At 50.2% G+C, this 20,185-nt stretch overlaps 1 protein-coding gene across 1 annotated transcript in view; it reads right to left on the minus strand.

Annotated features, from left to right (window-relative positions):
- DENND3 (DENN domain containing 3) overlaps window positions 1–20,185 on the minus strand; it is a 583,137-nt gene that overhangs the window by 33,369 nt on the left and 529,583 nt on the right. The window contains exon 20 of the mRNA XM_078686126.1: window positions 3,332–3,465. Coding sequence (XP_078542252.1) covers window positions 3,332–3,465 — 134 coding nt within the window. The remainder of the gene's footprint in view (window positions 1–3,331; window positions 3,466–20,185) is intronic.

The raw sequence follows: 20,185 nt of genomic DNA on the forward strand, positions 1-20,185 counted from the left end.
TGGGCAGGGGGATTAAAACTACCTCTTAAAACGCGCCACAGGGCTTGTTTGCACAAGTCACCTCAGGCCCCGTTCCATCCCTTCACCACTGTGTAAACACGCCCTGTGGCCGTTTTAAGTTGGGAGATTAAGTCCCTTTGAATCCTGAGGGACCCTAGGGTCCAACTAGCCCACTAGGTGCCTCCAGTAAGCTCCACAAAGCTGCGTTGCAGAGAGGTGTAAAAAGGGGCACGGCCTAGACCACCTCTCTGCAACGCAGCACACTGATGCATACTGGAAGCACCTGGTGGGCTAGTTGGCACCCCGGAGCCCTCAGGATTGAAGGGAAATTATATCCTCAACTTCAAACGCACCATAGGGCGTGTTTGCACACGCCACCTCAGGCCCCGTCCTCTCACTTCGCCACTGTGTAAACATGTCCTGTGGCTGTTTTAAGTTGGGAGATTAAGTCCCCTTGAATCCTGAGGGTCCCTATGGGCAAATTAGCCCACTAGGTACGTCCAGTAAGCGCCATTGCAGAAAGGTGTAAAAGGGGGCACAGCCTGCACCACCTCTCTGCAACGCAGTTCCCTGGCGCATAGTGGAGATACCTGTTGGGCTAGATAGAGAACACAACAAGAGTACAAAGAGGTAAATCTCCACCAAACATGGGTCTTTCCTTTTAACTATATGAAGTAAATGCTTCATTGTTTGGTGGCGATGTCCTCATATTCCTCAGCATCATGAACGAGTCACCAAATTTGGCGGGAAAAGTACTGGGGAGCCTTTGGTAACAGCCCATCATGCTGGCAAAAGGCGGAAAGTACATTGCATACTACTAAGGTGGATAGGGTGAGGCCAAATGGACAGAGCTTCATGTGATTTGGCACATTTGTATACTCTTTGTCATTTAAGAGGAGAACCAAGGACTCTGCTCTCATCAGGTAAGGACAAGAAAGTACCCACTCATAACATTCACTACACTTCGTTCTCCAATAGATCAACAACGCATTCACCTCCATGAAGCATTTCAGACCGTCTTTCAAAGTGGAACTGCCAAGAAAACACACTTGCTTTGCCATTTTCAAGCCCAGGAGGTCAGGATCATTTGTCATTTACAGATGTGGAGTTTCAATTGAGGTATTTGCTATGTCTAGATATGTAAAGTTTCCCGTTTAAGTTTAATGTTTGTAAAAGTTAAGCAGGCCTTTGGGCCAGCTCCTCCTGCAATAGTTCTCCTGTGAAGCTTGCCCACAGTTCGCTATCCCCTGCTGCCTGTCTACCTGCTACCCTCTGTTTGGGACTCCTCTACTCATTTCTTGCTCGGTTTTGCTTTTTCTGCAAGTTTTTCTGTCCTCTGTTTTGCCTTTTTCTGACCTCAGTTTTTCCTTTTGTGCTTTCTGTTTGGACTCTGCTGCTCTTTTTTCTGCCCTCTGTTTTGCTTTTCTGCTCCTTTTTCTGCTAGTTTTCCGGTTCGGTTTTGCCTATCCTGCTCATTTTTCTGTCCTCTGTTTTGCCTTTTTCTGCCCCTTATTTTGTCTTTTCTGCTCGTTTTTCTGCCCTGTTTTGCCTTTAATTCTCGTTTTTCATGCCCTCTGTTTAGTATTGCCTTTTTCTGCTAGCTTTTCTGCCCTCTGCTTTGCCTTTCCTGCCCTCCGTTTTGCCTTTTCTGCAGGTTTTACTGCCCCTTGTTTTGCTTTTATCTGCACAATTTCTGCCCTCTATTTTGCCATTCATACCCTCCGTTTTACCATCTGCACTTGTTTTTCTGCTCTCTGTTTTGTCCTTTTCTACTGTTTTCCCACCCAGGGCACCCAGTGTGCATTGTTAGGGACTGTGGGAAGTCTCAATGGTCCCGTAGTCCCTGGCATTGCTCCTGCATGCATGGAGCTGCTTTTCATTCAGCTCTTTGTCTGCAGGAGCAATCTTTTAATCTGTTTCCCTGCCCGCATAACAGCGGGCAGGAAAACAGATGAAAACTTCGCTCCGAGCAAGTGGGAGCCGTTTGACAGCTCCGCCTTGCTGGGAGCGGAATGAGTGTTTGGGTAGCTGTCACAGCTCCCACCAAGCAAAAGCAAAACAGATATCTCCTGATTGTGGGCACATTAGGAGATAGCCGGAGTCGGCCCTGAGGGATGGCAGTCCTCAGGGCCATTATTTGGCTCCAGGAGGGACACCACGACCCCCCCCCCATGTTTTCACAGGCTGGCCCTAGGAAGGTGGAGGTCGCCGGGCCGTATATAGCCCAGGAGTGGGGCCGCATGGCCCTTTCCCTTTTTGGCAGTTCTTTTGTGGTCCGGGGAGGTAGCGTTCCCAGAGGCAATTAGGAAATAGGAGGCAATAGGCCCGGAAAGGTGGTGGTACCCAGGCCTACAAAGGCATGAGGAGGGGCGCCTGGCGCCCGCTTCTAACAAAATAGGGTTAAACTTCTCTTGAGGGGGAGGGCTCCATGTGTCCCCTCCAAGAAAACAACTTACTCAATATGCCCCCAGGACCTGGTCCAACCGGTGGCTCCAAAAATATTACGCGTGAACTCTTGTTATTTTTTTCTGTCGGAGTTGTGGATCTGGCCACGATTCCTGACGAAAAATGTAAAAATATATTTTTCTTTTGCCCTGGCAGGGTCCCAGGGGGACCGCAGGAACAGGGCTATCCTAACCCCTTTTCTTGTTAACGTTTTTTTGGGACTCAGCTAAAGCGAGTCCCAAGATGGCTGCCAACACTTCCTAGTTGAAATGTTGGCAGCCAATCGAATATCATCACGGGGACTGTTAGATCCCGAGGATCAGAGTCCCTAGATATACAGTTCTGGCTTTCAATTAATATCTGAAAAACTACTGAACAGATTTACACAAATTCACAAAAAGGTTGCTTTCTGGACCAAGAGCTACCATTCTGCCAAATTTGGTGTAATTCCGTCCAGCGGTTCGGGCTGCAGTAGTGTCTAAAATCCCCATAGGAAATTTCATGGGGAAAATGCGTTTTAGGACCATTCCCTTTTATTTGGTCCACTCTTGAATAATCATCCCAAACCCTTTAACTCAGCAGCTAAAAAGGCTGTTAAACTAATCTAAATACATTTTTCAAAATTAGTACAACAGCCCTAAAGTTATTGGCAAAACAAATAACGCTCTGCCTCTGGAAACTAGGTCCTAACTAACTACTTGCTGGCGACCGCTCACTCTCTCTTAGCTTCCCTAAATGATTACTTAACACCATTTGTTTTTTCTTCAAACTTGAGCAGACGCATACATATCAATATATAATATTACTTTTGAATGAAAACAACCGAAAATGATACAATCATTATCCAGATTCTTAAGAGGCCTTGTAAAAATGTGTCTTTACTTACAGAACCAAAAAAAGCCACTGACGAGCTTCGCAGACTTAAGTTCTCGACATTCTACCTGAAATGTGCGCCGAATTATTAAACTGCTAGTCTCCCAGGTAATAATGGTTCCATCCGAGCTGCATGTGTGCACTTCGCTATAAGAGTAAAACAAATAGATCACTGAAAGAGTATTTTTCTAAGTAGTACTTTTACACAATTATAGAAACACAAACGTCACCCCACATCTGTTGAGGAGTATTAAAACAAGTAATTCAGTTATTGCAGGTTCATACAGCATAAAATTACCATCAGAATACAACCTCCTAGACATGCAAGTGCAATATGCAATGGAATAAAATATTTATATGACAGCAACCCTTTGGCCTCTGGGTCTGCGATATGCATAGAAAAGAGTCATCTTGACTGTAAGTGTGCTGTAAAACGATGGTGAAAACTATTAGACATACCAGCCTACTGGCACATCAGTAGGTGCAAAATGATAAAAGGGAGTCCTTGGAGATCCGCTGTTGCCTTCAGCCATGAGCAGTGGGCACTGGGTGTAGGGTATGACCAGCCCTCATATTATGAACCATCGACACCTGGCATTTCTGTGGCACGCAGCTTGCTCGGGTCAATGCTTGCAGACAAACCCTGTGCTGTCCCCATGATCCCCAAGAAATTGTGCATTGCCTTTAGGCAAAGAGAGAAGCCTCTGTATAAACTGCATCAAAGCCCAGGTCCATAGTTCCACAGCACATAGTCTTTGACGTGCGTAGTTGCATGACCACATTTGTTCTAGGTTTTTGTTTTTAGGATTTAAAGCACAAGTTACTACTTGTGTAACCATATATCTGAAAGAGACATTAGTTAGTGATAGATTCCTTACCTTAGAATATCCCCAGGCGTCCGACTGGATCTGGAAAGTTTTCGTCAGCAGTACCCCTGCGCGTCGGAAGGTGGAGTTGTGCGGCTCTGCGTCCGTCGCTGGCGTCCTAAGCGCCAAGATGACGTCACGGAGACTACTTAGGCGCCACCCATGCACGCTGATGTCAGTTCTGTACACGACTTTCCACGCCAGGATCACAGAGCCATGCAAGAAACTGATCACTTGTGCCAGGAAACTTGGGCCCTGAAAGGGATGCCCTTAACCCTAGAAATCAGTTCGCAGAACGGGGTGGATAAGTGGGGCGGTATGGAATCTATCACTAACTAATGTCTCTTACAGATATATTGTTACACCGTAGTAACTTGTGCATATGAAAGAAACACGTTAGTGATAGATTCCTTACCTCAGAATAGATACCCCAGCAATACCAACCCTGGTGGAGGGTCTGCGTACAAGATTACACCAGAAAGTCTCGGAGAACAGAACGGCCAAAGAAGCCGTCTCTCCGGACTTGACTGTCAAGGCAATAATGCTTGGTAAACATGTGCAGTGAGGCCCACGTAGCTGCCTGACAAATGTGCTGCAAGGGAACCCCGCGTCCCAAGGCAGTAGTGGCTGCCGTTGCCCTGGTAGAATGGGCCCGCACACCCACAGAAGGCTCCTTCTTAGCCAACGAGAAACATGCTTTGATGCACAGAACGACCCACCGAGAGATGGTTCGTTTGTGCATGACCAAACCTTTTTGTGGCACCCACATAGCCAACAAAAAGTTGGTCATCCACCCGGAACTGCTGTGTGCGCTTCAGATAAAACGAGAGAGCACGTTTTGGGTCCAGACGGTGGAGCCTCTCTTCCTCTTTTGAAGGATGTGGAGGCAGAAAGTGGCCAAGGTGACGGTCTGCCCGATGTGGAAGGGAGTGCCAACCTTTGGCAAGAAAGAAGGACGAGTCCTTAAAACCACCTTGTCTGGATGAACAGAAAGAAAATGAGGTTTAGAAGAAAGAGCCTCAAGCTCACTCACTCTTCTGGCAGGGTTGATGGCTACCAGGAAAGCAGTCTTGAGAGTGAAGACGCAAGGGACAGTTATGAAGGGGCTCAAAGGGAGCACACATCAGAAAGGTCAAGACAAGATTTAAGTCCCACTGCGGCATTACGAAAGGCACGGGAGGATATGTGTGTAATGCCTTTGAGGAAGCGATTAACCACCGGGGACTTGAAAAGAGAAGAGTGGTCTGGAAGCCATAGAAAGGCGGAGATGGCCGAAAGATAACCTTTAATAGTGCCCAGAGCAAAGCCCTGCTGGTCCAAAGAGAGAAGGAACAGAAGGACCTCAGAAAGAGGGGCAGAAAGGGGATCCACAGCCTTTGTGCACCATGCCACAAACTTGTTCCACCTGCAGGCATATACCAACTAAGTGGAGGGAGGCCTGGATGCCAGAATGACATCACAGACTTCAGGAGGCAAGTCGAAAGGAATCAACTGCCGCAGCTCAATCTCCACGGAAAGAGGTAGAGACTGGACAGGTTCGCGTGGAGGACCGCCCCCTGCTGTTTTGACAGAAGATCCTCCCGAAGAGGCAGGCAGATCAGGGATTGATGGTCATACTGAGTAGCTCGGGATACCAAACTCTTCAAGTCCAGTCCGGAGCCACAAGAATGACTTGGGCCTGGTCGCATCTGATCTTCAGCACTCTGGGCAGAAGTCGTATAGGCGGAAAGGCGTACAACAGACTCGCGACAAAAAGCGGCCTCTTTGGAAATTCAATGCACAGAACTGCTGACATTGCCGTTCTCTTTGGTGGCGAATAGATCTAACCAAGGCTCTCCCCACTGTTGAAAGAGACCTTACGCACGTCGGAGTACAGACGCCATTCGTAATCCATCATGCACCTGCGGCTGAGTTAATCTGCCCTGGCGTTATGTGAACCTGCCAGGTGCTGAACCACCAGAGAAATGCCCTGATGTTCCAGCCATGTCCAGAGGCGCAGAGCCTCCTGACATAGGGTCCACAACCCCACCCTGCCCTGTTTGTTGCAGTACCACATGGCTGTGGTGTTGTCTGTGAACATCTGCACTACTCTCCCCTTCAAAGAGGGAAGGAATGCCTTCAGTGCAGGTCAGATCGCCCAAAGCTCCAGAAGGTTGATATGGAGCCTGGACTCTGCCGGAGATCTGAGGCCTCTGAATCTCCGCCTCTCCCATGTGGCCCCCCCCAATCCCAGGAGGGATACATCCATTACCACTCTGTGCTCCGGTTGGGGAAAGAAGAGGGATCTGCCATCGACCCACTGCCGGGTCGTGTGCCAACAAGGACAGCTGATGTGCAGTGCCCTCCGAGATCTGTACGTTAATCGGACAATTTCCCCTGATGCTGTGCCCACTGGAACTTCAGGTCCCACTGCAGAGCCCGCATATGGCATCTGGTATGAGTGACCACCAGGATAATGGAGGCCATGAGGCCCAGCAGCCTCAGGGTCATCCTAACCAAAACCCAGGTTAGAGGCTGAAAGATCGGAATCATAGCCTGAATATCCTTGACTCGCCGTTTGGAAGGATAGGCCCGAAAGTGCGTCGTATCCAGAACCGCTCCGATGAAGAGGAGCTTCTGAGAGGGAATCAGGTGTAACTCCATTGATGGAGAAACCCTCCAAATGCAGGAGGTCGGCCATAGTCTGGAGGCGAGAGATGACTGTCTGGGGCGAGCCCGCCTTCAACAGCCAGTCGTCTAGACAGGGGAGACTGGGACCCTGATCTGCACAGATGAGCTGCGACCACCGCCATCACTTTCGTGAACACCCAAGGGGCGCTGGTAAGGCCAAAGGGGAGCACAGTAAACCGGCAGGACGGGAATGTGGAAATACGTGTCCTGCAGGTCCAACGCTACCATCCAGTCTCCAGGATCGAAGGCAGACAAGACCTGAGCCAGAGTTACCATCTTGAACTTCTCCTTCCGGAGGAAGCGATTGACATCCCTGAGGTCCAAGAGTGTTCTGGACATCCCCAGAGAAACCAGTAGTCCTCAGCCAGGCGTGGCGGCGGAGCGGCACTGTCATGGAAATCGCCCTGCCCAGCGACTCGGCGATGTCAAGGCCACATCGAATTGTGAACTTTGCTGCATCTCTCCCTTCAGCAATACTTGAGAGAGCACTGTCCGCCCCTCCTCCAGACACCGAGGCAGCACTTGCGCCACCGTATCCCACACAGACTGGGAATAACAGTTCACAGACTGCAGCCCTGAACTGGCGGAAGAAAAAATCTTCTTACCGAACGGTTCCAGTCTCTTGGATTCCCTGTCCGGGGGTGCGGTAGGGAATGCGCTCTGGGACGTGGAGGCTTGGACAACCAACCTCTCAGGGGTGGGGTGTTAGGAGAGGAAAAAGGAGTCACCCGGGGCCGGGCGATGGCGTCGGGCCACATTCTTATCCACAGGAGCCCCTGTGTTGGGCCTGGACCAGGTGCCCAAAAGAATGTCAGAAAGTGCATCATTAAAAGGCAGCAGTGGCTCTGCAGAGGTGGCCGCCGGCTGAAGCACTTCTGCAGGAGGTAAGTCTCGACGGCCACTGTAGGGAGTTCGAGGTGGAGAACCTACGCCGCCCCATGCAACACCATTGCATAACTCCGTAGGAGTTAGCATGCCAAGGTCAGGAGAGGTATCAAGACCACTGGCCTCCCCCAGCTCCTCTACCCAGTCCGGGTCATAATCACATTGAGATGTGAGAGGGTCCTAAGACCCCTCCCAGTCCTGGCTGGACATAGGGCTAGAAAGGCCCCATCGGCGTTGGAATTGGCGTCGAGCGTGTCCACATCGGGGCTGAAACCGGGGAAAACATCGTCCGGTGGCACGGGCGACATCGGAGGCGGTGCCGGTGGGGTTGACGTTGGTGGAGGTGTCACAAGGTCAACCGGTGTCGACCGGGAACCAGGCCTGGATCCTTAGGGCCCTGCGACAATGGGTCCGGAGCCGACAGCAATGCCGGCGCCACCGACAGTAAGGGAGAGGACCCCCAGTCGGGCTCAAGGGGCCCAAAGGAGTGCCGGCAGGACCCAACGGCCCAAAGAGGTGAGCCATGGCAGACAGAAATTTCTGCAGCTGGGCAGTAGTCTCCAACGGACTCGGGAAGGGCGGGTAGGCAGACGGCGGCTGCGTAGGCTCTGCCGTAGCCGCTGGTGAGGCACCACCCGCACCCTTTCCGCATAGCGCAAGGGGAAGCCGGAAAGCGATGGCACTTCTTGTGATGTCTGGCTGGGACACCCCTTACCTGATGGAATTCTGCAGTCTGGTAATTAGGAATTTGCCTGTATCATTCCTCCTAGACCTCCTAGACAGCAATTTGCGGCCTAAACTAACAGCACTGAAATCACTTGCACTATTCTGGAACAAATTACACTTGCTACAATGGGGAAAATTGCATTGTCAAAGATGGTGATCTTACCAAGCCTTTTATATTATTTTACTAACCTACCCATGGTACCTTCCCGCAGGCTTCTTCCCCAAACTCGATGCACTGCTAGTAGAACTTATCTGGGGCAATGGCCTCTGCCGGGTAGCTCTAAAAAAATAACAATTGCCTACAGGAGGGGCAGCTTAGGCGCCTCATCAGGTATATGTTTATGATAAAAGGTTTTGGCAAAGGCAGTAGGCCTAGCTTGATTATTGTAAAAAGCATTTGTTAAAGCCAATAGGCCTATACTGGGGATTGTTATAGTATTTGCATGGAATTTCACAGATTACTGTAGAAGGCAAGGATTTTGGTATTGGTGACTGACTCGAAGAAACTGCGGACCTGGAAGATTTACACAATGATAATTCTGACCAGGCCTTCTTAGGGGGGATTCTCTTTATTTTTTAGACAACTGTAAGTTTGAAGATATTTGCAATTTTACTGACGTTTGCCTTGTAGTAAGGTGTGTACACAGTACGCCTCTATTACAGTGATGACACAATGACAAAAGCTATGGACCCGATTGGTTCATTGGGAAAAGTTATTTCATATGCCACAGGCCTGATATATCTCTTAGGAAAAGTTCTGACACAGGCTGTAGACCCTATTTATTTATTTATGAAACACACCTGTTAAAGCCAATAGGTCTTCAAGGGTGGATTGTTATTTCACCCTGTTAAAGCCTGAAGACGAATTTGTTACATGAACTCTCACAGTTTCGTTTTTAGGCCAGACTTTGAGTTTATTATCCATTGGATAAAACTTAGAGGTCCATGATTTGCACAGTAATAATTATTTCTAGAATCTCTTCAAAGGTTTGGCAGGCTTAGTTGTCTGCCAGAATTCTTGTAAATACCGTTCTGTTTATTTACAGGATACAAACAAGGTTGGCAGCCATAACGCGTTTCATCCCTCCCTGGGGACTTGATGACATGACGCAGAGCTACCTATGGCATTCTTTTTTAAAGGTTACACTTTTTCATTTTTTAAGACATGTTTTTTCATTGGGTAATGGTGTACCACGTGATACAAAGTTCAAAAAGTGCTCAATGTTCTCCAGTATTTAAAAGTAAAATGATAGTACATTTTACCTTCCTTATCGCATCGCAAATTTTAACATTTTGTCATTTGCAATTTGTATTTTACCATTTGGATTTTATGTCATGGAAAATATCCAAAGATAAGGACCACGATTGATTTGCTGTGTATTTGCATCAATGCCTTTTCGCATTTGTGATTTTAGAAAATTCATCCTTATAGCAACCGAATAAGACCAATACATGTGTATCTTGCTGTGAGCAATGCCTATATAGTCTATCTGGTCTATATTAACTAGTAGGTCAGTTTGTTGATAGTAAATACACTCATACATATATATATATATATATATATATACAAGTATAAATACATAAAATGGTCTTGATCATGTATAAATACAAAGAATAAATAGCTATACATAAGTAGTTGCATAAATATACAAATATTCATAAATAGCAGTATAAAAACCAGTAATTATGTAGCCCGTCCACAGTTAGGTTTATGAATTTCATCTGATTGGAAATTTCCAATTGTGCAAATTATTTGAGCGGAAATTACTGTGCAAAATTGGCATCTAAATACTCTTTCTTTATTGGTGTACACTTAACTCACTAATTCCTCGTAAACAGTTTGTATTTGCTTTGGGGTAGTTGTGGGATAAATCCCTGTTGTCTAGTGTCCGGTCTTTAACTTTAGACCCTTAGAGTATACACCATTACCCGGTCCTTTTATCTTTGTTTAGCAGGATGCTAATGTAGATACTGGATGCACAAGTTACTACTTGTGTAACGATATATCTGTAAGAGACATTAGTTAGTAATAGATTCCTTACCTTAGAATATCCCCAGGCGTCAGACTGGATCCGGAAATTTTTGCGTAGCAATACCCCTGCGCGTCGGTAGGCGTCGTCCGCGGCTCCGCGTCCGTCGTCGGCATTGTTAGCGCCGGAATGACGTCGTCGGAGTACTTAGACGCCGCCCATGCGCGCTGACGTCAGTTCTGATATACAGCTTTTCCGCGCCAGATACGCAGAGCCATGATAGAACCAACACTGGTGCCAAGAAACTAGGGCCCTGAAAGGGGATGACCTTAACCCTAGATATCGGTTCGCAGAACGGGGAGGATGGGTGGGTCGGTAAGGAATCTATCACTAACTAATGTCTCTTACAGATATATCGTTACACAAGTAGTAACTTGTGCATCTGAAAGAGACATGTTAGTGATAGATTCCTTACCTTAGAATAGATACCCCAGCAATACCAACCCCGGTGGTGGGTCTGCAACCCAATAATCACACCAGAAAGTCCTGGAGGACGGAACGGCCAAAGAAGCCATCCCTCCGGACTTGACTGTCCAGGCAGTAGTGTCGTGCGAACGTGTGCAACGAGGCCCACGTAGCTGCCTGGCAAATGTCCTGCAAGGGCACTCTCCGGCCCAGGGCAGTTGTAGTCGCCGTGGCCCGAGTGGAATGAGCCCTCAATCCAACAGGGGGCTCTTTCTTAGCCATGGAGTAACATGCCTGGATACACAAGATGATCCACCGGGAGATGGTCCGCTTGTGTACCGCCTTCCCCTTCTTAGCGCCCACGTAACCAACAAAGAGTTGGTCATCCACCCGGAACTGGCGTGTGCGATCCAAGTAAAATGAAAGCGCACGTTTTGGGTCTAGACGGTGGAGCCGCTCTTCCTCTTTAGAGGGATGCGGAGGCGGAAAGAAGGTTGGCAAGGTGATGGACTGCCCGATGTGGAAGGCTGAGACAACCTTGGGCAGGAAAGATGGCTTGGTACGCAACACAACCTTGTCCGGATGGACAGAAAGGAAAGGTGGAGTACAAGAAAGGGCCTGGTGCTCACTCACTCTCCTGGCAGAGGTGATGGCAACCAGGAAAGCAGTCTTCAGAGTCAGAAGGCGAAGAAGACAGTTGTGAAGTGGCTCAAAGGGAGCGCACATCAGGAAAGCAAGAACAAGGTTCAAGTCCCACTGGGGCATCACGAAGGGAACAGGAGGGAACATGTGTGTGATGCCCTTAAGAAATCTATTTACAATAGGGGACTTGAACAGGGAAGGCTGATCAGGCAGCCTCAAGAAGGCAGAAAGGACAGAAAGGTAGCCCTTGACAGTGCCCAGAGCAGAGCCCTGCTGGGCAAGAGACAGAAGAAAGAGGAGAACCTCAGAAAGGGGTGCAGAGAGCGGGTCCTCAGCCTTTGCTGTGCACCATGCCACAAATCTGTTCCACCTGCAGGCGTATACCGACTTTGTGGAGGGACGCCTGGCTGCCAGAATGACATTACAGACTTCGGGAGGCAAGTCAAATGGCCTCAACTGTCGCCGCTCAATCTCCAAGCTTGTAGGTGGAGACTGGACAGGTTCGGGTGGAGGACCGTCCCCTGCTGCTGCGACAGAAGGTCCTCCAGAAGAGGCAGACAAATCGGGGGATCGACTGACATGCTGAGTAGCTCGGGATACCAGTATCTTCGTGCCCAGTCCGGAGCCACAAGGATAACCTGGGCCCGGTCGCGCCTGATCTTCTTCAGCAATCTGGGCAGAAGTGGTATAGGCGGAAAGGCGTACAATAGACCACAACTCCACTCGCGACGAAAAGCGTCTCCGAGCGAGCGCCGCCTTGGAAATTCCAACGCGCAGAACTGATAACATTGCGCATTCTCTTTGGTGGCGAATAGATCTAACCAAGGCTCTCCCCACTGCTGAAAGAGGCCTTGCGCCACGTCCGAGCTCAGACGCTATTTGTGATCCATCATGCACCGACGGCTGAGTTCGTCCGCCCTGGCATTCAGAGAACCTGCCAGGTGTTGAACCACCAGGGTCACGCCCTGACGTTCCAGCCACTGCCAGAGGCGCAGAGCCTCCTGGCATAGGGTCCACGACCCCACCCCGCCCTGTTTGTTGCAGTACCACATGGCGGTGGTGTTGTCCGTGAACACCTGCACTACACTCCCCCGGACAGAGGGGAGGAATGCCTTCAGTGCTAGACGAATCGCCCGTAGCTCCAACAGGTTGATGTGGAGCCGGGCCTCCGCCGGAGAACAGAGTCCTCTGATCTCCGCCTCTCCCATGTGGCCACCCCAGCCCTGGAGGGACGCGTCCGTCACAACTACGTGCTCCGGGTGGGGTAGGGAGAGGGATCTGCCACTGACCCAGTCGCGGTCCGTGAGCCACCACTGCAACTGTCTTGCAGTGCCCTCCAAGATCAAGACATGGTCGGACAAGTTGCCCTGATGCTGGGCCCACTGAAACTTCAGGTCCCACTGCAGAGCCCGCATCCGCCACCGGGCGTGACGCACCAGAAGGATGCAGGAGGCCATCAGTCCCAGAAGCCGCAGCGTAAACCTGACTGAGACTCGGGATAAGGGCTGAAAGATTGGAATCAGAGCCTGAATATCCCGAACCCACTGTTCGGGAGGGTAAACCCGAAACTGCGCCGAGTCCAGAACCGCTCCGATGAACAGGAGCTTCTGAGAGGGACACAGGTGCGACTTCGGCACATTGATGGAGAACCCCAGCAAGTGCAGGAGGTCGGCCGTAGTCTGGAGGTGGCTGACGACTGTCTGGGGGAGCCCGCCTTCAACAACCAGTCGTCGAGGTAGGGGAAGACTGACACCCCTAACCTGCGCAGATGAGCTGTGACCACCGCCATCACCTTCGTGAACACCCGTGGGGCGCTGGTAAGGCCGAAGGGGAGCACATTAAACTGAAAATGCTCGTGGCCTACCGTGAACCGCAGGTAACGCCAGTGGGCCGGCAGGACGGGAATGTGAAAATAAGCGTCCTGCAAGTCCAACGCTACCATCCAGTCTCCGGGGTCCAGGGCAGCTAAGACCTGAGGCAAGGTCAGCATCTTGAACTTCTCTTGTCGGAGGAAGCCGTTGACGTGCCGTAGATTCAAGATAGGGCGCAGGCCCCCCTTGCCCTTCTTGGGCACCAGAAAGTAGTGGGAGTAACAACCACACCCTACTTCTGGCCCAGGAATGCGCTCAATGGCCCCCTTGGCCAAGATGGCCGTGACTTCCTCTTGCAGAAGTTGCAAGTGATCCCCCGACACGCGGTGGAATTGCGGTGGCATGGCTGGAGGGGTCGCCTCGAAGGGGAGGGAGTAGCCCCTTCGGACGATTTGCAGCACCCACCTGTCCGACGTGACAGTGCGCCAGTGGGAGTGGTGATGGCGAACCCTGCCTCCCACAGGCGTCACATGGGCCTGAAAACTCGGACTAGGAAGGGTTTGCGGCAGGTGCTGCGGAGGGAGGTGTGGACTGGCTTCACCGCTGACCCCGACCGCCGCCACGGCGGTTTCCACGGCCGCCACAGCGCTGCTGGGCATTCTGCGGTGCATGGCTGGCAACACGTGTGGGGACGCCCCTTCCGTGGCCACGAAAGGAGCGAAAGGCACCAGATTGCTGGCGCGTGGCCGAAAGGCCTAAGGACTTGGCCGTAGCCCTGGAGTCCTTAAAGCGCTCCAGCGCATGGTCTGCCTTGTCGCCAAAAAGGCGACGGCCATCGAACGGCATGTCCAGAAGAGTGGCCTGGACATCGGCCGAAAGGTTGGCGGACCTCAACCAGGCGTGGCGTCTAACTGCCACCGTCGTTGCCATCGCTCTGCCCAGTGAGTCCGTGGTATCCAGCCCACACCGGATAGAGTATCGTGCCGCATCTCGACCCTCCACAAGGGCTTGGGCGAGTTTAGCCCGGACCTCCTCCGGGCATTGTGGCAGCACGTCCGCAACCGTGTCCCACAGGGTGTGGGTGTAGCGGCCCAAGAGACACGCGGTATTGACAGACCGCAGACCCAAACTCAGGGACGAGAACACCTTCTTTCCGAACTGTTCATATCTCTTGGATTCCCGATCGGGCGGGGCCGTCGGAAATGCGGTCTGGGAAGTGGAGGCCTGGATAACCAGGCTCTCGGGGGTGGGATGGGTGGACAAAAAGCAAGGGTCGCCCGGAGCCGGGCGGTAGCGTCTGGCCACGTTCCTATCCACAGGCGGACCTGTGGCGGGCTTGGACCAAGTGCCCACAAGAACGTCACATAAGGCTTCATTGAACGGCAGCAGAGGCTCACTGGAGCTTGCCTGCAGTTTAAGAACCTCAGTTAGGAGGTTAGTCCTCACGGCCGCAACGGGGAGCTCAAGGCCCAAGGCCTTGGCTGCCCTCGTCAACACTACGCTATAAGCAGCCCCCTCCTCCGTAGCCACGGTGGGAGGGGAGACAAATCCAGTGTCTGGCGAGGTGTCAATACCACTGGCCTCCCCAAGCTCATATGTCCAGTCCTCTTGAGACTGGCACTCCTGTGCCAGAGGGTCCTCAGACCCCTCCCAATCACCTCCGTCACCAGTCTCCTGTAACTCAGGGTCAACAGACTGGACCTCCTCATGGAAATAAAAATCTCCAAAGGCCGTCGGAAGCGGCGCCCAGCGGCGCTGTTCCGGCGCCAGAGTCGGGCCGAAGGGAAGATTGGGGACGGCGTCCACAATGGGCGCCGGGGGCGACACCCTCGGGGCCGGCGCCGGTGAGGTCGACCTGCGACGACCCGGATCCGGAAGCGGATCTGGTGAGGTCCTGCGGCGCCGGGACCGAAGTCGCCGGCGGCGCCGGGGCCAAAGCACCCGGCGGCGTCGGGGTCGAAGCGCCCGACCCGCTAGGGCCTCCAGCCGGGACCGCTGGGCCCGAAGGCGCAGCGGGACCTGGCTGAGGAGGGAGGGACCTCATGGCCATGAGGTACCACTCGACCTCCTCCGGCGTCGCGCCGTGCCCAGGGACCCGAAGGTGTGGGGCAGGCGGCGACGCTTGCGACTCCCTCGGAGCCGCGTGGGCGGTGTCGCCCGAACCCCCGGCCGCATCGTGCGAGCGTCGGGGTGGGTCGGAGGAGCGATGATGCCTCTCCGACCGCTCATGCCTCTTACCTGAGGACTTGGATCCAGACGACCGATGTCCACTCCCGGAGCTATGGGGACTCCGACCCCGCGACCAGTCCCTCGACCTCCCGTGGGACCGGGACCTGGAATGGCACGGGGCCGACTGCCGGAGCTCGAGTCGCTTGCGGGACCGCTCCCGCCTAGCCTTCGACGTCAGGGCCCGGCAGTCGGAGCAGGTGCGGTCGTCGTGGTCGAGGCCTAAGCACTTCAGGCACCGGCGATGGGGGTCCATGACCGAAATCAGTCGATCGCACTTCGAACAGGGCTTGAACCCGGGCATCCCTACCGGCACCGATAGAGTCGACTCAAGAAAGAAATGATCGAAAAGATCAGAAAGTTTTGTCAAAAAATGACTAGGGGTAGAGCTTCTCCGGATCTGCGCTAGCTGACGCGGAAAAAAGAAGAACTGACGTCAGCGCGCATGGGCGGCGTCTAAGTACTCCGACGACGTAATTCCGGCGCTAACGACACCGACGACGGACGCGGAGCCGCGGACGACGTCTACCGACGCGCAGGGGTATTGCTACGCAAAAATTTCCGGATCCAGTCTGACACCTGGGGATATTCTAAGGTAAGGAATCTATCACTAACGTGTCTCTTTCAGATATATCTGTGCAAACGAGTGCATGTGCAAAATATTGAAGGAAAAAAAGGGGGTTAAAAAGTGCAAATTGTGCCTGATAGAAAAGGTTAAGATAGCTTAAAAAGATGTTTTGGGGGAAGTTTGTCAATTGTAGAAAGTATAAATACACTTGGGCGGTTTGAAATCACTATTTGTTTCCTAAATTTGTGGAAAATGACAATGTATATGTACATAAGCGGCGTTCATTTGTGTTCACCATACCCCTCGCTGTAAGCAGAACGAATACCGCGAAGCATTGCACGCATCATCCCGCCAGAATAGGCCCATGCACGCACGTACACGGCAGCCATTTCAGGCACCAAGGCCTCTCTGCCCACTCCCGATAGCCAGCCTCTCTCTCTCCCTCCCCCTCACTCCCCAGCCTCGCAAGCATCCCCGACCGCCCCCGGTCTCGCATGCATAGGCCATAAAACCCTCTCCCTCTGCGCGACCCCGCTCTAAAAGTGACACCCCTGCCTGACCGACACCCCCTGCATTCCTCCCAGGAACACCCTTCCCCTCTTCTGATGACCCCCCCCCCCGGCTACACCTGGCCTCTCGACCCGGTCCCAAGTCATAAAACAAAGCCTCATGGATGTACCCCCCCTGACCCCGCATAGCAAAGCGTGATACACCAACCGAAGTGCCCGATCTTATCGCCTGCCCAACCTTAGATCTGATCACCCCCTCTTGCCCTCGTGTCCTGTTGGAATGTCCGGCTGCAAGATTACAATCACATGTTACATTTGGGAGGGGAAATGACATCCGATCGGCTGGTATGGGAATAGGCCTGAAGCTGGGATTCCAAACATGCCTTTTTCGTACTTCAAAGTGCCTTTATTGCAATAAGGAATGTTTGTACATCATAAACCTGTGTATAAAAGACGGAGCCTCAGAGAAACTTGTTAGAGCACCTCTTGAAGACATTGTGCGTGTGTCCGAAATGACAGGCTCTCCTCATGAGAAATAAAAACCTGTTCTTGCACTCCCGCTTCCAGCGTCCGTCTCTTTATTTGGTAACTGTTCAAGATGGGAACTAAGAGGCGTCTTATGCTAGCAGCCTGGGCATCGGTTGTAATTTGGGCTGTTTTTCCTCAAATTTCTGATTGCTTTGTGTGGTGCTTGATTGGGACGAGCAACGTGATACTCGAAATTAATCCAATTTTCAAATAGTTTAGAAAAATTTATTTAAAAAAATATATATTTGAAAATTTAGAAAAATGGTAAGGGCCATAGGTCATTGTTCACAGAAATTAGACTCTTTGGATTAGTGGCCTCACTATTTATAGACTGGCATGTAGTTCCTCCACACTATTTAGTCCATTAGGATGCTTACTGTCCAGACTTAAGATGTAATGCATCTCTAATAGCCTGAGGGTTTTCTCTCTGTCACCTTCTCTTTTGTTCCTGGGGACCGAGTCAATAAGAAAGTATTTTAGAGCCTTTGGGTTGCCATCATGCTTTTCATGGAAGTGGCGGGCCACAGGGTATGCCTGATCGTGGTTTTTGATAGCACGGATGTGTTGGAGCACCCTTATGTGTCCTGGTAGGATGGTACTCCCTCTATATCTAAGTCCACAAGGGCACTCCAACACATATACCACATAATCAGTTTTACAGTTTAAAGCCTTTGTTATTTCTCTGTTGGGCCCTCCAAAGGGTGTTGGATATTCTGTTGCATTCACCCCATGCTGGCAGACTTTGCAGACCTTAAATTTGTAAAACCCTCTCCTTTGCGCCAGCCAAGAGCCCTTGGCTGGCGGTCCACAAGGGTCTTTATCCATTAATGCATCTTTCATGGATGCCCCCCTTCTGTATGTTATGGCTGATTTTTTGGGAACAGTTTTGCAAATTGTGGGGTCCTGCTTGATAAAAAGCCAATTTTTGTTGATTATCTTTCTCACTGCTGTATGTTGTTTATTGTAATCTAATATGAATCTGAAAGTACTGGAAATTTCATTCTGGGTACTTGGGACATTTTGGATGTTAAATAACGAGTCCCTATCCACAAGATTACATTTCGGGAACGCATTTTTTAGACATTGAGTGCTGTAACCTCTCTCTCTAAATCTTGTGATGCATTCACCTTGCGCTTTTTGCAATGCTTCACTATTGCTACAAATTCTCTTGATGCGCAGTAGCTCACCGTAGGGAATGCTCTGTATGAGGTGGATAGGGTGTGCACTACTAGCATGCAGGATGGCATTTCCTGCCGTGGGTTTCCGATGTAATTTGGTTTCCACCCTCCCTTGGTCAATGTATAACTCAACGTCCAAGAATGTAATTTTGGTTCGACTCATATTGGCTGTAAAGTTTAAGTTTAAATTGTTTTGGTTGAGGGAGTCAAACTCACTGGCAGCTTTTTCAGTACCTTGCCAGACCAAGAAAAGGTCATCGATAAACCTCCACCAGCATTTGACATGGTTGGTCAGTGTGTCCGAGTAGCTTGCCAAGAGAACCAACTCCTACCACTAGCCCATGTGTAAACACGCGTAGCTAGGGGAGAAGCTGGCTCCCATGGGAACACCTCGCAATTGTTGGTATAATGCATTTTGGAACATAAAGATGTTATTGGTTAGACACAACTCGAACATGTTGACAAACATTTTACTGTGCTCCTCTAAATGAGGTCCTCTCCTTACCAGATAGTACTTTAAAGCCCTAAGTCCATCACTGTGTTTGATGGAGGTATACAGCGATGTTACGTCTACAGTAATCAAAAGATATTCATCATGCCATTGAAAGTCTTTCATTTTGCTCAAAAAGTCCCCAGTGTCCTTAACATAGGAGGACAACTTTTGAACATGTTCTTGTAGGAAGAAATCCACATATATGGATGTATTTTCAAAGATACTGTTATTAGCTGATATAATCGGCCTCCCTGGTGGATTTATTTTGTCTTTGTGCACTTTAGGTATAAAGTACAGAATTGGGATTGTTGGATTAGGAGTCCACAGATACTTGAGCTCATCACTTGTCAGCATACCCATCTCTCGCCACGCCATTAATTTAATCCGAAAAGATGTGTGTGTTGCATTCCATGTCATTTTATTGCTGTTGCCATAGCAAGATTCATCACTGAGGTGGTTCATAGCTTCCTTGAGGTAGTCCTCCCTTTTCCACAGGACCACGTTGCCGCTCGTCAGCATTTCTCACTACTATTTCTTTATTGTTCTTGATCTTTGTCATTAACTGATGGTATTGTAGTTCTTTTTTGTTTTTATTTTGCCAGGTTCTGTTTTTTCCTTATTAACAGCTTTGGTTAGATTTTTTAAATCAGTGATGACTTGTTCTTGAAACATGTCAATGTTGTCCTTTATCATGAGTGGGTAAAACATTGATGGTGGTTTGAAAGGTGTAATACATGGTGCTACTTGGCTTCTTTGAAAAGGGGTTGGATTGTCACCAACTTGGTTTTCCTCTTGTATTAATTCAAACAGAGTCTCCACCAACTCTTGTGATTCTGGATTGTGATTGGATTCTGTTTCCTGCACTTGTGAAACTAGGGTGTTTTTTTTGTTACAGATGTTTCAACATTTGGCACCTTTTTGGTTTGTGCATGGAATTTGTGAAGTTTGAGTATCCTAACACTCTTGTAGATGTCAACTCTCGATTTTGTGTAGTTGAATGAGCTTTCTGGACAGAAGGAGAGTCTTAGGGCCAATAATTGTGTTTCAGCAGCATTAAGAGTTATGTCAGATAAATTGATTACTGTCATTTTGTTTGTTTCTTTGGTATTGGTTTGTGCTACTATTTTTTCCAATATTTCCTCTGTTGTTTTTTCTGCTGTTTTTTGTTGTTGATTCCTTCTTCTGTTGGCCTTTCTTCTCTCGCTCCTTCTTTTGTTCCTCCTCGATTTCCGCTGGCCTGAGGTTTCCTTGGTCTGAGCGATTGGAGGCGCTCCATACATAAAAAATCAACTTCTTCAGTTAATGAGTGTTGGCGACCCCTTGAAGATTT

The sequence above is a fragment of the Lissotriton helveticus genome, chromosome 4_1, assembly GCF_964261635.1.
Source record: "Lissotriton helveticus chromosome 4_1, aLisHel1.1, whole genome shotgun sequence".
Classification (NCBI taxonomy): Eukaryota; Metazoa; Chordata; class Amphibia; order Caudata; family Salamandridae; genus Lissotriton; species Lissotriton helveticus.